Raw genomic sequence first — 12,276 nt, 5'->3', positions numbered from 1 at the left:
GGGGGAACCCCGTTAAACATTTTCAAAATCCTCAAAACCTAACAGAAAAAAAGTTACGGGGCTTTTAAGATCTAGAGTGAAAAAAATCGAAAAAATTCAAACAGTGGGCAAACTGTGGTCAAACAAAGGTCAAACTAATTATTCTAGAATATTAGTGTTACTAAATAATTATTTCAGTTATTTCAATTTTGATCAAATCTGGTCAAACTGTGGTCAAACAATGGTCAAACTAATTATTCAAGAAATATTAGTGTTACTATGAAATGTGTCACTTCATGCTCAAGCAAAATTCCTAAAGGTTAATAGGATTGACATCTTAGTATTGTCAGGAAAACAACAAGTGCAGACTTGGAGCAAGGGAGAATAGAACCCGGAAGTTAAGCGTGCTCAGGCTGGCGGAGTGGGAGGATGGGTGACCGTTCGGGAAGTTAGATGATTTGGAATGATGAGGGGTGATTAGAGGATAAATTGAGAAGTGATGAGGGGTGGTGATTACAGACTAGAGGTTAAAATAATTCAAAATTTGAAATTGAAAAAAAAATTCAATTTTTTTTTTCAAAAAAAATCATAAAGTTTCCACGCCAGTAGTCCTCCTTCCCACTATTCGTCTTCTTCCTCCATGCATCCAGCCATGTCTCCGCCGTTCTTCGGGCTTCTCCTGCTCATCGCCCTCCCTCTGTGCCATGCCGCCACGGAAACCCTCTCGCCAACCAAGAGCTCGCGGGCCGCGAGAAGCTCGTGTTCCTCAACGGCAGGTTCACGCTCAGCTTCTTCCAAACCGGGAGCAACTTCTCCTACGGCACCACACCCAAGTGGTACCTCGGGATCTGGTTCCACACGGTCCACACGTGAAAAATGTTGTCGCCACGATCAGCTCCTTTAGTCAAAGTGAAATTGAGATGATAGTACCACCCACGCTTCTCACTGAATACTTTGCACTCCACAACATCTTTGAGTTCATACGCAAAATCCTAAAATATGAAGCATGGGTCAGATCAACAATTCTTACATGGATAAATCAGTACAAGACATAGGGCAGTCGTGATAGTGGGGCAGAGAGTGAAGGCAGGTTTGAGAGACAGAGAGGAGAACAAACCCCCAAAAGACTGTGATCCTCGTTATGCTTGTCCACCAAAGCTTCAAGTAATCGGCGCCTTCCATTACGGGCTCTTTCAGCGTGATCTGACTTTGAACGCTTCCTTGCGCCATCAGGCCAGTAAAGAGCTTCTTCTATGGCCATTTCCAGTGAAGAAACCCCACCTTGTTGCATTAACCTAATTTATATCCAAATTATGGTCAGTGCCAATTCCCAACAGTGGAGAATAGAAAGTTATACAAGGACCATATAAATGCTATCAATAGGGCTATGATGCACTAGTTTGCATAGAATGCTGTTAAAATAATTCATGCTAGTGATCAACAAATGCAGAACAAAACTGCACACGCCTATATATAAGCTCCTGGGCCTTGTTTGATTTCATATAGCAAACTGCTTTCACCAGATAATGGAACTTAACTTTCTAGCTAACAGCATCGATATAAACAGAGGTGCGTGGGGCAAAGGGCTCCTAATCAACTGTGCATATTAGAGTTTAGATAAGAATAAACAAAGTGGTGCATTGTTTGCATGTGGCTAGTTAAGTCTGAACATATTCAATTGCAGGTGTGCAAACAGAACACAACCAGGAGAAACAGGTGGTTGAGGAACTTTACAGTTTTGGGTCCCTATGTTCAAGAAAATAGCGATCCATGGCTTTGTCAGCTTCATCTAGGCTCTGAAACGGCCCGCCCGCATAAGGATACGTGTGGAAAGAGCCCCCGTGATCGACCCTGATGTAATACAACATTCCCAGTCAAGTCGCAGCCTTTCCCAAATGCCTGACCCAGGAGGTGATGGTGCCGAGGCCATTACAGTGTCCTGATCCGGCTGCCCGGAGGAAACGGCGGGCGGTTTCTCCTCCAGTGTTGTAGCGCTCAGCGACTGCTTGAGCGACGACACATCTGCAGCAGGTTCCTGCGGCCTCTGCAACGCGGGCGGTGAAGCCTGCTTCCCGTCCGCCACCACGAACTCGGATTGGAAAATCCTATCGCTGGAAAAGGCAATCCAAACGCACATCGATCGATTATTAGCAAGTAAAACAAATCGATTTCAACTAGAAGATGGTCGTATGTACGTTGAAGGCGGCGGCGGGTCGTTGGGCTTCCTCCGGCGATGCCAGTTGAGGTAGATGGAGGCGTAGCGCGCGCGGACGGCGTCTTCGAGATCCGCGAAGTCCCGGAACGGCCTGCCCGTGACGGGGAGGTACCTGGGGAGGTCTGTGTCGTCCCTGTTGACGCGGACATGGATCGTGATCGGGTGGAAGCCGCCGGTGGGGATGCGCCGCGGGAGGGACTCCGGAGGAAGATGCTTGGGCGCCATGAGGAGGGAGGGAGGGCCGCCGGCCGGCTTGATCGATTTGGGGAGGGGGGTTAGGGTTCGGCGATTTCGTCGGCGGAGGGGGGATTAGGGTTCGGCGAGTTCGTCTCTTGGTTGGGAAGGAGGCGGAGGGGAAAAAAGAGATTGAGAAAACTGCTCACGCGGTTGGGTTCTATACTTATTCAGGCTAGATAGACTCGGCCTGTCGTGCGGCCAGCTTGGAGCTCGGGCCGAGTAGGGCTAGACTCTCCTTCCTTTTTCGCGATGTAAAAATGGGCATAACTTTTGCATACTAACTCGGATGAAAAAGTTTTTTATATGAAAGTCATCTACTCGAAATGTTACATCCGAATTTAAAAGGGGGAACCCGTTAAACATTTTCAAAATCCTCAGAAACTTAATAGAAAAAAGTTACGGGGCTTTTAAGATCTAGAGTGAAAAAAATCGAAAAAAAATTCAAACAGTGGGCAAACTGTGGTCAAACTAATTATTCTAGAATATTAGTGTTACTAAATAATTATTTAAGTTATTTCAATTTTTGTCAAATTTGGTCAAACTGTGGTCAAACAATGGTCAAACTAATTATTCAAGAAATATTAGTGTTACTATGAAATGTGTCACTTCATGCTCAAGCAAAATTCCTGAAGGTTAATAGGATTGACATCTTAGTATTGTCAGGAAAACAACAAGTGCGGACTTGGAGCGAGGGAGAATAGAACCCGGAAGTTAAACGTGCTCAGGCTGGGGGAGTGGGAGGATGGGTGACCGTTCGGGAAGTTAGATGATTTTGAATGATGAGGGGTGATTAGAGGATAAATTGAGAAGTGATGAGGGGTGGTGATTACAGACTAGAGGTTAAAATAATTCAGAAAATTGAAAACCAAAAAAATTCAAAAAAAATTCAAAAAAAATTTCAAAAAAAAATCATAAAGTTTCCACGCCAGTAGTCCTCCTTCCCACTATTCGTCTTCTTCCTCCATGCATCCCGCCATGTCTCCGCCGGTCTTCGGGCTTATCCTGCTCATCGCCCTCCCTCTGTGCCACGCCGCCACGGACACCCTCTCGCCCAACCAAGAGCTCGCGGGCCACGAGAAGCTCGTGTTCCTCAACGGCAGGTTCGCGCTCAGCTTCTTCCAAACCGGGAGCAACTTCTCCGACGGCACCACACCCAAGTGGTACCTCGGGATCTGGTTCCACGCGGTCCACACGTGAAAAATGTTGTCACCATGATCAGCTCCTTTAGTCAAAGTGAAATTGAGATGATAGTACCACCCACGCTTCTCACTGAATACTTTGCACTCCACAACATCTTTGAGTTCATACGCAAAATCCTAAAATATGAAGCATGGGTCAGATCAACAATTCTTACATGGATAAATCAGTACAAGACATAGGGCAGTCGTGATAGTGGGGCAGAGAGTGAAGGCAGGTTTGAGAGAGAGAGAGGAGAACAAACCCCCAAAAGACTGTGATCCTCGTTATGCTTGTCCACCAAAGCTTGAAGTAATCGGCGCCTTCCATTACGGGCTCTTACAGCGTGATCTGACTTTGAACGCTTCCTTGTGCCATCAGGCCAGTAAAGAGCTTCTTCTATGGCCATTTCCAGTGAAGAAACCCCACCTTGTTGCATTAACCTAATTTATATCCAAATTATGGTCAGTACCAATTCCCAACAGTGGAGAATAGAAACTTATACAAGGACCATATAAATGCTATCAATAGGGCTATGATGCACTAGTTTGCATAGAATGCTGTTAAAATAATTCATGCTAGTGATCAACAAATGCAGAACAAAACTGCACATGCCTATATATAAGCTCTGGGCCTTCTTTGATTTCATATAGCAAACTGATTTCACCAGATAATGGAACTTAACTTTCTAGCTAACAGCATCGATATAAACAGAGGTGCGTGGGGCAAAGGGCTGCTAATCAACTGTGCATATTAGAGTTTGGATAAGAATAAACAAAGTGGTGTATTGTTTGCATGTGGCTAGTTAAGTCTGAACATATTCAATTGCAGGTGTGCAAACAGAACAAAACCAGGAGAAACAGGTGGTTGAGGAACTTTACAGTTTTGGGTCCCTATGTTCAAGAAAATAGCGATCCATGGCTTTGTCAGCTTCATCTAGGCTCTGAAACGGCCCGCCCGCAGAAGGATACGTGTGGAAAGAGCCCCCGTGATCGACCCTGATGTAATACAACATTCCCCAGTCACGTCGCAGCCGTTCCCAAATGCCTGACCCAGGAGGTGATGGTGCCGAGGCAAGAACAGTGTCCTGATCCGGCTGCCCGGAGGAAAAGGCGGGCGATTTCTCCTCCAGTGTTGTAGCGCTCAGCGACTGCTTGAGGGACGACACATCTGCAGCAGGTTCCTGTGGCCTCTGCAGCGCGGGCGGTGAAGCCTGCTTCCCGTCCGCCACCACGAACTCGGATTGGAAAATCCTATCGCTGGAAAAGGCAATCCAAACGCACATTGATCGATTATTAGCAAGTAAAACAAATCGATTTGAACTAGAAGATGGTCGTATGTACGTTGAAGGCGGCGGTGGGTTGTTGGGCTTCCTCCGGCGATGCCAGTTGAGGTAGATGGAGGCGTAGCGCGCGCGGACGGCGTCTTCGAGATCCGCGAAGTCCCGGAACGGCCTGCCCGTGACGGGGAGGTACCTGGGGAGGTCTGTGTCGTCCCTGTTGACGCGGACATGGATCGTGATCGGGTGGAAGCCGCCGGTGGGGATGCGCCGCGGGAGGGACTCCGGAGGAAGATGCTGGGGCGCCATGAGGAGAGAGGGAGGGCCGCCGGCCGGCTTGATCGATTTGGGGAGGGGGGTTAGGGTTCGGCGATTTCGTCGGCGGATGGGGGGATTAGGGTTCGGCGAGTTCGTCTCTTGGTTGGGGAGGAGGCGGAGGGGAAAAAAGAGATTGAGAAAACTGCTCACGCGGTTGGGTTCTATACTTATTCAGGCTAGATAGACTCGGCCTGTCGTGCGGCCCGCTCGGAGCTCGGGCCGACTAGGGCTACACTCTCCTTCCTTTTTGGCGATGTAAAAATGGGCATAACTTTTGCATACTAACTCGGATGAAAAAGTTTTTATATGAAAAGTCATCTACTCGAAAAGTTACATCCGAATTTAAAAGGGGGAACCCCGTTAAACATTTTCAAAATCCTCAAAAACCTAATAGAAAAAGGTTACGGGGCTTTTAAGATCTAGAGTGAAAAAAATCGAAAAAATTCAAACAGTGGGCAAACTGTGGTCAAACAATGGTCAAACTAATTATTCTAGAATATTAGTGTTACTAAATAATTATTTCAGTTATTTCAATTTTGATCAAATCTGGTCAAACTGTGGTCAAACAATGGTCAAACTAATTATTCAAGAAATATTAGTGTTACTATGAAATGTGTCACATCATGCTCAAGCAAAATTCCTGAAGGTTAATAGGATTGACATCTTAGTATTGTCAGGAAAACAACAAGTGCAGACTTGGAGCAAGGGAGAATAGAACCGGAAGTTAATCGTGCTCAGGCTGGGGGAGTGGGAGGATGGGTGACCGTTCGAAAAGTTAGATGATTTGGAATGATGAGGGGTGATTAGAGGATAAATTGAGAAGTGATGAGGGGTGGTGATTACAGACTAGAGGTTAAAATAATTCAGAAATTTGAAATTCAAAAAAATTCAAAAAAAAATAAAAAAAATCATAAATTTTCCACGCCAGTAGTCCTCCTTCCCACTATTCGTCTTCTTCCTCCATGCATGCAGCCATGTCTCCGCCGGTCTTCGGGCTTCTCCTGCTCATCGCCCTCCCTCTGTGCCACGCCCCCACGGACACCCTCTCGCCCAACCAAGAGCTCGCGGGCCACGAGAAGCTCGTGTTCCTCAACGACAGGTTCGCGCTCAGCTTCTTCCAAACCGGGAGCAACTTCTCCGACGGCACCACACCCAAGTGGTACCTCGGGATCTGGTTCCACACGGTCCACACGTGAAAAATGTTGTCACCATGATCAGCTCCTTTAGTCAAAGTGAAATTGAGATGATAATACCACCCACGCTTCTCACTGAATACTTTGCACTCCACAACATCTTTGAGTTCATACGCAAAATCCTAAAATATGAAGCATGGGTCAGATCAACAATTCTTACATGGATAAATCAGTACAAGACATAGGGCAGTCGTGATAGTGGGGCAGAGAGTGAAGGCAGGTTTGAGAGAGAGAGAGGGAGGAGAACAAACCCCCAAAAGACTGTGATCCGTGTTATGCTTGTCCACCAAAGCTTGAAGTAATCGACGCCTTCCATTACGGGCTCTTACAGCGTGATCTGACTTTGAACGCTTCCTTGTGCCATCAGGCCAGTAAAGAGCTTCTTCTATGGCCATTTCCAGTGAAGAAACCCCACCTTGTTGCATTAACCTAATTTATATCCAAATTATGGTCAGTGCCAATTCCCAACAGTGGAGAATAGAAACTTATACAAGGACCATATAAATGCTATCAATAGGGCTATGATGCACTAGTTTGCATAGAATGCTGTTAAAATAATTCATGCTAGTGATCAACAAATGCAGAACAAAACTGCACACGCCTATATATAAGCTCCTGGGCCTTCTTTGATTTCATATAGCAAACTGCTTTCACCAGATAATGGAACTTAACTTTCTAGCTAACAGCATCGATATAAACAGAGGTGCGTCGGGCAAAGGGCTGCTAATCAACTGTGCATATTAGAGTTCAGATAAGAATAAACAAAGTGGTGCATTGTTTGCATGTGGCTAGTTAAGTCTGAACATATTCAATTGCAGGTGTGCAAACAGAACAAAACAAGAAGAAACAGGTGGTTGAGGAACTTTACAGTTTTGGGTCCCTATGTTCAAGAAAATAGCGATCCATGGCTTTGTCAGCTTCATCTAGGCTCTGAAACGGCCCGCCCGCATAAGGATACGTGTGTAAAGAGCCCCCGTGATCGACCCTGATGTAATACAACATTCCCCAGTCACGTCGCAGCCGTTCCCAAATGCCTGACCCAGGAGGTGATGGTGCCGAGGCCATAACAGTGTCCTGATCCGGCTGCCCGGAGGAAACGATGGGCGATTTCTCCTCCAGTGTTGTAGCGCTCAGCGACTGCTTGAGCGACGACACATCTGCAGCAGGTTCCTGCGGCCTCTGCAGCACGGGCGGTGAAGCCTGCTTCCCGTTCGCCACCACGAACTCGGATTGGAAAATCCTATCGCTAGAAAAGGCAATCCAAACGCACATCGATCGATTATTAGCAAGTAAAACAAATCGATTTCAACTAGAAGATGGTCGTATGTACGTTGAAGGCGGCGGCGGGTCGTTGGGCTTCCTCCGGCGATGCCAGTTGAGGTAGATGGAGGCGTAGCGCGCGCGGACGGCGTCTTCGAGATCCGCAAAGTCCCGGAACGGCCCGCCCGTGACTGGGAGGTGCCTGGGGAGCTACGTGCCGTCCCTGTTGACGCGGACATGGATCGTGATCGGGTGGAAGCCGCCGGTGGGGATGCACCGCGGAGGGACTCCGGAGGAAGATGCTTGGGCGCCATGAGGAGGGAGGGAGGGCCGCCGGCCGGCTTGATCGATTTGGGGAGGGGGGTTAGGGTTCGGCGATTTTGTCGGCGGAGGGGGGGATTAGGGTTCGGCGAGTTCGTCTCTTGGTTGGGGAGGAGGCGGAGAGGAAAAAGAGATTGAGAAAACTGCTCACGCGGTTGGGTTCTATACTTATTCAGGCTAGATAGACTCGGCCTGTCGTGCGGCCCGCTTGGAGCTCGGGCCGAGTAGGGCTACACTCTCCTTCCTTTTTGGCGATGTAAAAATGGGCATAACTTTTGCATACTAACTCGGATGAAAAAGTTTTTTATATGAAAAATCATCTACTCGAAAAGTTACATCTGAATTTAATAGGGGGAACCCCGTTAAATATTTTCAAAATCCTCATAAACCTAATAGAAAAAAGTTACGGGGCTTTTAAGATCTAGAGTGAAAAAAATCAAAAAAAAATTCAAACAGTGGGCAAACTGTGGTCAAACAATGGTCAAACTAATTATTCTAGAATATTTGTGTTACTAAATAATTATTTCAATTTTGATCAAATCTGGTCAAACTGTGGTCAAACAATGGTCAAACTAATTATTCAAGAAATATTAGTGTTACTATGAAATGTGTCACTTCATGCTCAAGCAAAATTCCTGAAGGTTAATAGGATTGACATCTTAGTATTGTCAGGAAAACAACAAGTGCAGACTTGGAGCGAGGGAGAATAGAACCCGGAAGTTAAGCGTGCTCAGGCTGGGGGAGTGGGAGGATGGGTGACCGTTCGGGAAGTTAGATGATTTTGAATGATGAGGGGTGATTAGAGGATAAATTGAGAAGTGATGAGGGGTGGTGATTACAGACTAGAGGTTAAAATAATTCAGAAATTTGAAAATCAAAAAAAATTTCAAAAAAAAATCATAAAGTTTCCACGCCAGTAGTCCTCCTTCCCACTATTCGTCTTCTTCCTCCATGCATCCAGCCATGTCTCCGCCGGTCTTCGGGCTTCTCCTGCTCATCGCCCTCCCTCTGTGCCATGCCGCCATGGACACCCTCTCGCCCAACCAAGAGCTCGCGGGCCGTGAGAATCTCGTGTTCCTCAACGGCAGGTTCGCGCTCAGCTTCTTCCCAACCAGGAGCAACTTCTCCGACGGCACCACACCCAAGTGGTACCTCGGGATCTGGTTCCACACGGTCCACCCGTGAAAACTTTGTCGCCACGATCAGCTCCTTTAGTCAAAGTGAAATTGAGATGATAGTACCACCCACGCTTCTCACTGAATACTTTGCACTCCACAACATCTTTGAGTTCATACGCAAAATCCTAAAATATGACTCATGGGTCAGATCAACAATTCTTACAAGGATAAATCAGTACAAGACATAGGGCAGTCGTGATAGTGGGGCAAAGAGTGAAGGCAGGTTGGAGAGAGAGAAGAGAACAAACCCCCAAAAGACTGTGATCCTCGTTATGCTTGTCCACCAAAGCTTGAAGTAATCGGCGCCTTCCATTACGGGCTCTCTCAGCGTGATCTGACTTTGAACGCTTCCTTGCGCCATCAGGCCAGTAAAGAGCTTCTTCTATGGCCATTTCCAGTGAAGAAACCCCACCTTGTGGCATTAACCTAATTTATATCCAAATTATGGTCAGTGCCAATTCCCAACAGTGGAGAATAGAAAGTTATACAAGGACCATATAAATGCTATCAATAGGGCTATGATGCACTAGTTTGCATAGAATGCTGTTAAAATAATTCATGCTAGTGATCAACAAATGCAAAACAAAACTGCACACTCCTATATCTAAGCTCCTGGGCCTTCTTTGATTTCATATAGCAAACTGCTTTCACCAGATAATGGAACTTAACTTTCTAGCTAACAGCATCGATATAAACAGAGGTGCGTGGGGCAAAGGGCTGCTAATCAACTGTGCATATTAGAGTTCAGATAAGAATAAACAAAGTGGTGCATTGTTTGCATGTGGCTAGTTAAGTCTGAACATATTCAATTGCAGGTGTGCAAACAGAACAAAACCAGGAGAAACAGGTGGTTGAGGAACTTTACAGTTTTGGGTCCCTGTGTTCAAGAAAATAGCGATCCATGGCTTTGTCAGCTTCATCTAGGCTCTGAAACGGCCCGCCCGCATAAGGATACGTGTGGAAAGAGCCCCCGTGATCGACCCTGATGTAATACAACATTCCCCAGTCACGTCGCAGCCGTTCCCAAATGCCTGACCCAGGAGGTGATGGTGCCGAGGCCATAACAGTGTCCTGATCCGGCTGCCCGAAGGAAACGGCGGGCGATTTCTCCTCCAGTGTTGTAGCGCTCAGCGACTGCTTGAGCGACGACACATCTGCAGCAGGTTCCTGCGGCCTCTGCAGCACGGGCGGTGAAGCCTGCTTCCCGTTCGCCACCACGAACTCGGATTGGAAAATCCTATCGCTAGAAAAGGCAATCCAAACGCACATCGATCGATTATTAGCAAGTAAAACAAATCGATTTCAACTAGAAGATGGTCGTATGTACGTTGAAGGCGGCGGCGGGTCGTTGGGCTTCCTCCGGCGATGCCAGTTGAGGTAGATGGAGGCGTAGTGCGCGCGGACGGCGTCTTCGAGATCCGCGAAGTCCCGGAACGGCCCGCCCGTGACGGGGAGGTGCCTGGGAAGGTACGTGCCATCCCTGTTGACACGGACATGGATCGTGATCGGGTGGAAGCTGCCGGTGGGGATGCGCCGCGGGAGGGACTCCGGAGGTAGATGCTTGGGCACCATGAGGAGGGAGGGAGGGCCGCCGGCCGGCTTGATCAATTTGGGCAGGGGGGTTAGGGTTCGGCGATTTCGTCGGCGGAGGGGGGGATTAGGGTTCGGCGAGTTCGTCTCTTGGTTGGGGAGGAGGCGGAGGGGAAAAAAGAGATTGAGAAAACTGCTCACGCGGTTGGGTTCTATACTTATTCAGGCTAGATAGACTCGGCCTGTCGTGCGGCCAGCTTGGAGCTAGGGCCGAGTAGGGCTACACTCTCCTTCCTTTTTCGCGATGTAAAAATGGGCATAACTTTTGCATACTAACTCGGATGAAAAAGTTTTTTATATGAAAGTCATCTACTCGAAAAGTTACATCCGAATTTAAAAGGGGGAACCCCGTTAAACATTTTCAAAATCCTCAAAAACCTAATAGAAAAAAGTTACGGGGCTTTTAAGATCTAGAGTGAAAAAAATCGAAAAAAAATTCAAACAGTGGGCAAACTGTGGTCGAACAATGGTCAAACTAATTATTCTAGAATATTAGTGTTACTAAATAATTATTTCAGTTATTTCAATTTTGGTCAAATTTGGTCAAACTGTGGTCAAACAATGGTCAAACTAATTATTCAAGAAATATTAGTGTTACTATGAAATGTGTCACTTCATGCTCAAGCAAAATTCCTGAAGGTTAATAGGATTGACATCTTAGTATTGTCAGGAAAACAACAAGTGCGGACTTGGAGCGAGGGAGAATAGAACCCGGAAGTTAAGCGTGCTCAGGCTGGGGGAGTGGGAGGATGGGTGACCGTTCGGGAAGTTAGATGATTTGGAATGATGAGGGGTGATTAGAGGATAAATTGAGAAGTGATGAGGGGTGGTGATTACAGACTAGAGGTTAAAATAATTCAAAAATTTGAAAATCAAAAAAATTCAAAAAAAATTCAAAAAAAAATCATAAAATTTCCACGCCAGTAGTCCTCCTTCCCACTATTCGTCTTCTTCCTCCATGCATCCAGCCATGTCTCCGCCGGTCTTCGGGCTTCTCCTGCTCATCGCCCTCCCTCTGTGCCACGCCGCCACGGACACCCTCTCGCCCAACCAAGAGCTCGCGGGCCGCGAGAAGCTCGTGTTCCTCAACGACAGGTTCGCACTCAGCTTATTCCAAACCGGGAGCAACTTCTCTGACGGCACCACACCCAAGTGGTACCTCGGGATCTGGTTCCACACGGTCCACACGTGAAAAATGTTGTCGCCACGATCAGCTCCTTTAGTCAAAGTGAAATTGAGATAATAGTACCACCCACGCTTCTCACTGAATACTTTGCACTCCACAACATCTTTGAGTTCATACGCAAAATCCTAAAATATGAAGCATGGGTCAGATCAACAATTCTTACATGGATAAATCAGTACAAGACATAGGGCAGTCGTGATAGTGGGGCAAAGAGTGAAGGCAGGTTGGAGAGAGAGAAGAGAACAAACCCCCAAAAGACTGTGATCCTCGTTATGCTTGTCCACCAAAGCTTGAAGTAATCGGCGCCTTCCATTATGGGCTCTCTCAGCGTGATCTGACTTTGA

The 12,276-nt window shown here is 47.0% G+C and overlaps 3 protein-coding genes across 3 annotated transcripts; all 3 read right to left on the bottom strand.

Annotated features, from left to right (window-relative positions):
• Positions 1 to 1,768: 1,768 nt before the first annotated feature.
• On the bottom strand, positions 1,769 to 2,496 carry LOC147987487 (uncharacterized). Its single transcript, XM_087542399.1, has 2 exons — positions 2,175 to 2,496; positions 1,769 to 2,090 (listed from the first exon to the last, which is right to left on the bottom strand). Exons 1-2 carry the CDS (start codon positions 2,417 to 2,419, stop codon positions 1,769 to 1,771), a joined length of 567 nt encoding a protein of 188 aa, XP_087398525.1. The 5' UTR covers positions 2,420 to 2,496.
• Positions 2,497 to 3,375: 879 nt separating this feature from the next.
• LOC147987486 (uncharacterized) lies at positions 3,376 to 5,195 on the bottom strand. The gene is made up of 4 exons (XM_087542398.1): positions 4,951 to 5,195; positions 4,489 to 4,866; positions 3,873 to 4,050; positions 3,376 to 3,747 (listed from the first exon to the last, which is right to left on the bottom strand). The coding sequence occupies exons 1-4, from the start codon at positions 5,193 to 5,195 to the stop codon at positions 3,376 to 3,378; spliced, it is 1,173 nt and encodes a 390-aa protein (XP_087398524.1).
• A 2,066-nt stretch (positions 5,196 to 7,261) lies between these two features.
• LOC147987485 (uncharacterized) lies at positions 7,262 to 10,728 on the bottom strand. The gene is made up of 5 exons (XM_087542397.1): positions 10,484 to 10,728; positions 10,022 to 10,399; positions 9,405 to 9,582; positions 9,151 to 9,281; positions 7,262 to 7,643 (listed from the first exon to the last, which is right to left on the bottom strand). The coding sequence occupies exons 1-5, from the start codon at positions 10,726 to 10,728 to the stop codon at positions 7,262 to 7,264; spliced, it is 1,314 nt and encodes a 437-aa protein (XP_087398523.1).
• Positions 10,729 to 12,276: the final 1,548 nt, after the last annotated feature.

This window comes from Triticum urartu, chromosome 2A (genome assembly GCF_056163025.1).
Source record: "Triticum urartu cultivar PI428250 chromosome 2A, HENAU_Tu73, whole genome shotgun sequence".
NCBI lineage: Eukaryota > Viridiplantae > Streptophyta > Magnoliopsida > Poales > Poaceae > Triticum > Triticum urartu.
The sequence above is the reverse complement of the archived record's forward strand: the minus strand, read 5'-3'. Positions and strand labels throughout refer to the sequence as shown.

What these genes read in the sequence shown, in the direction of transcription:
- LOC147987487 (XM_087542399.1), bottom strand. Translation starts at nt 2,419, where the DNA reads ATGGCGCCCAAGCATCTTCCTCCGGAGTCCCTCCCGCGGCGCATCCCC. An exon ending in GACCCGCCGCCGCCTTCAAC is followed by an intron (nt 2,091 to 2,174) that starts GTACATACGACC and finishes TGCCTTTTCCAG; the next exon opens with CGATAGGATTTTCCAATCCG.
- LOC147987486 (XM_087542398.1), bottom strand. Translation starts at nt 5,195, where the DNA reads ATGGCGCCCCAGCATCTTCCTCCGGAGTCCCTCCCGCGGCGCATCCCC. An exon ending in GAACATAGGGACCCAAAACT is followed by an intron (nt 4,051 to 4,488) that starts GTAAAGTTCCTC and finishes GATATAAATTAG; the next exon opens with GTTAATGCAACAAGGTGGGG. An exon ending in AGGATCACAGTCTTTTGGGG is followed by an intron (nt 3,748 to 3,872) that starts GTTTGTTCTCCT and finishes TTCATATTTTAG; the next exon opens with GATTTTGCGTATGAACTCAA.
- LOC147987485 (XM_087542397.1), bottom strand. Translation starts at nt 10,728, where the DNA reads ATGGTGCCCAAGCATCTACCTCCGGAGTCCCTCCCGCGGCGCATCCCC. An exon ending in GACCCGCCGCCGCCTTCAAC is followed by an intron (nt 10,400 to 10,483) that starts GTACATACGACC and finishes TGCCTTTTCTAG; the next exon opens with CGATAGGATTTTCCAATCCG. An exon ending in AAAGTTTTCACGGGTGGACC is followed by an intron (nt 7,644 to 9,150) that starts GTGTGGAACCAG and finishes TGCCTTTTCTAG; the next exon opens with CGATAGGATTTTCCAATCCG.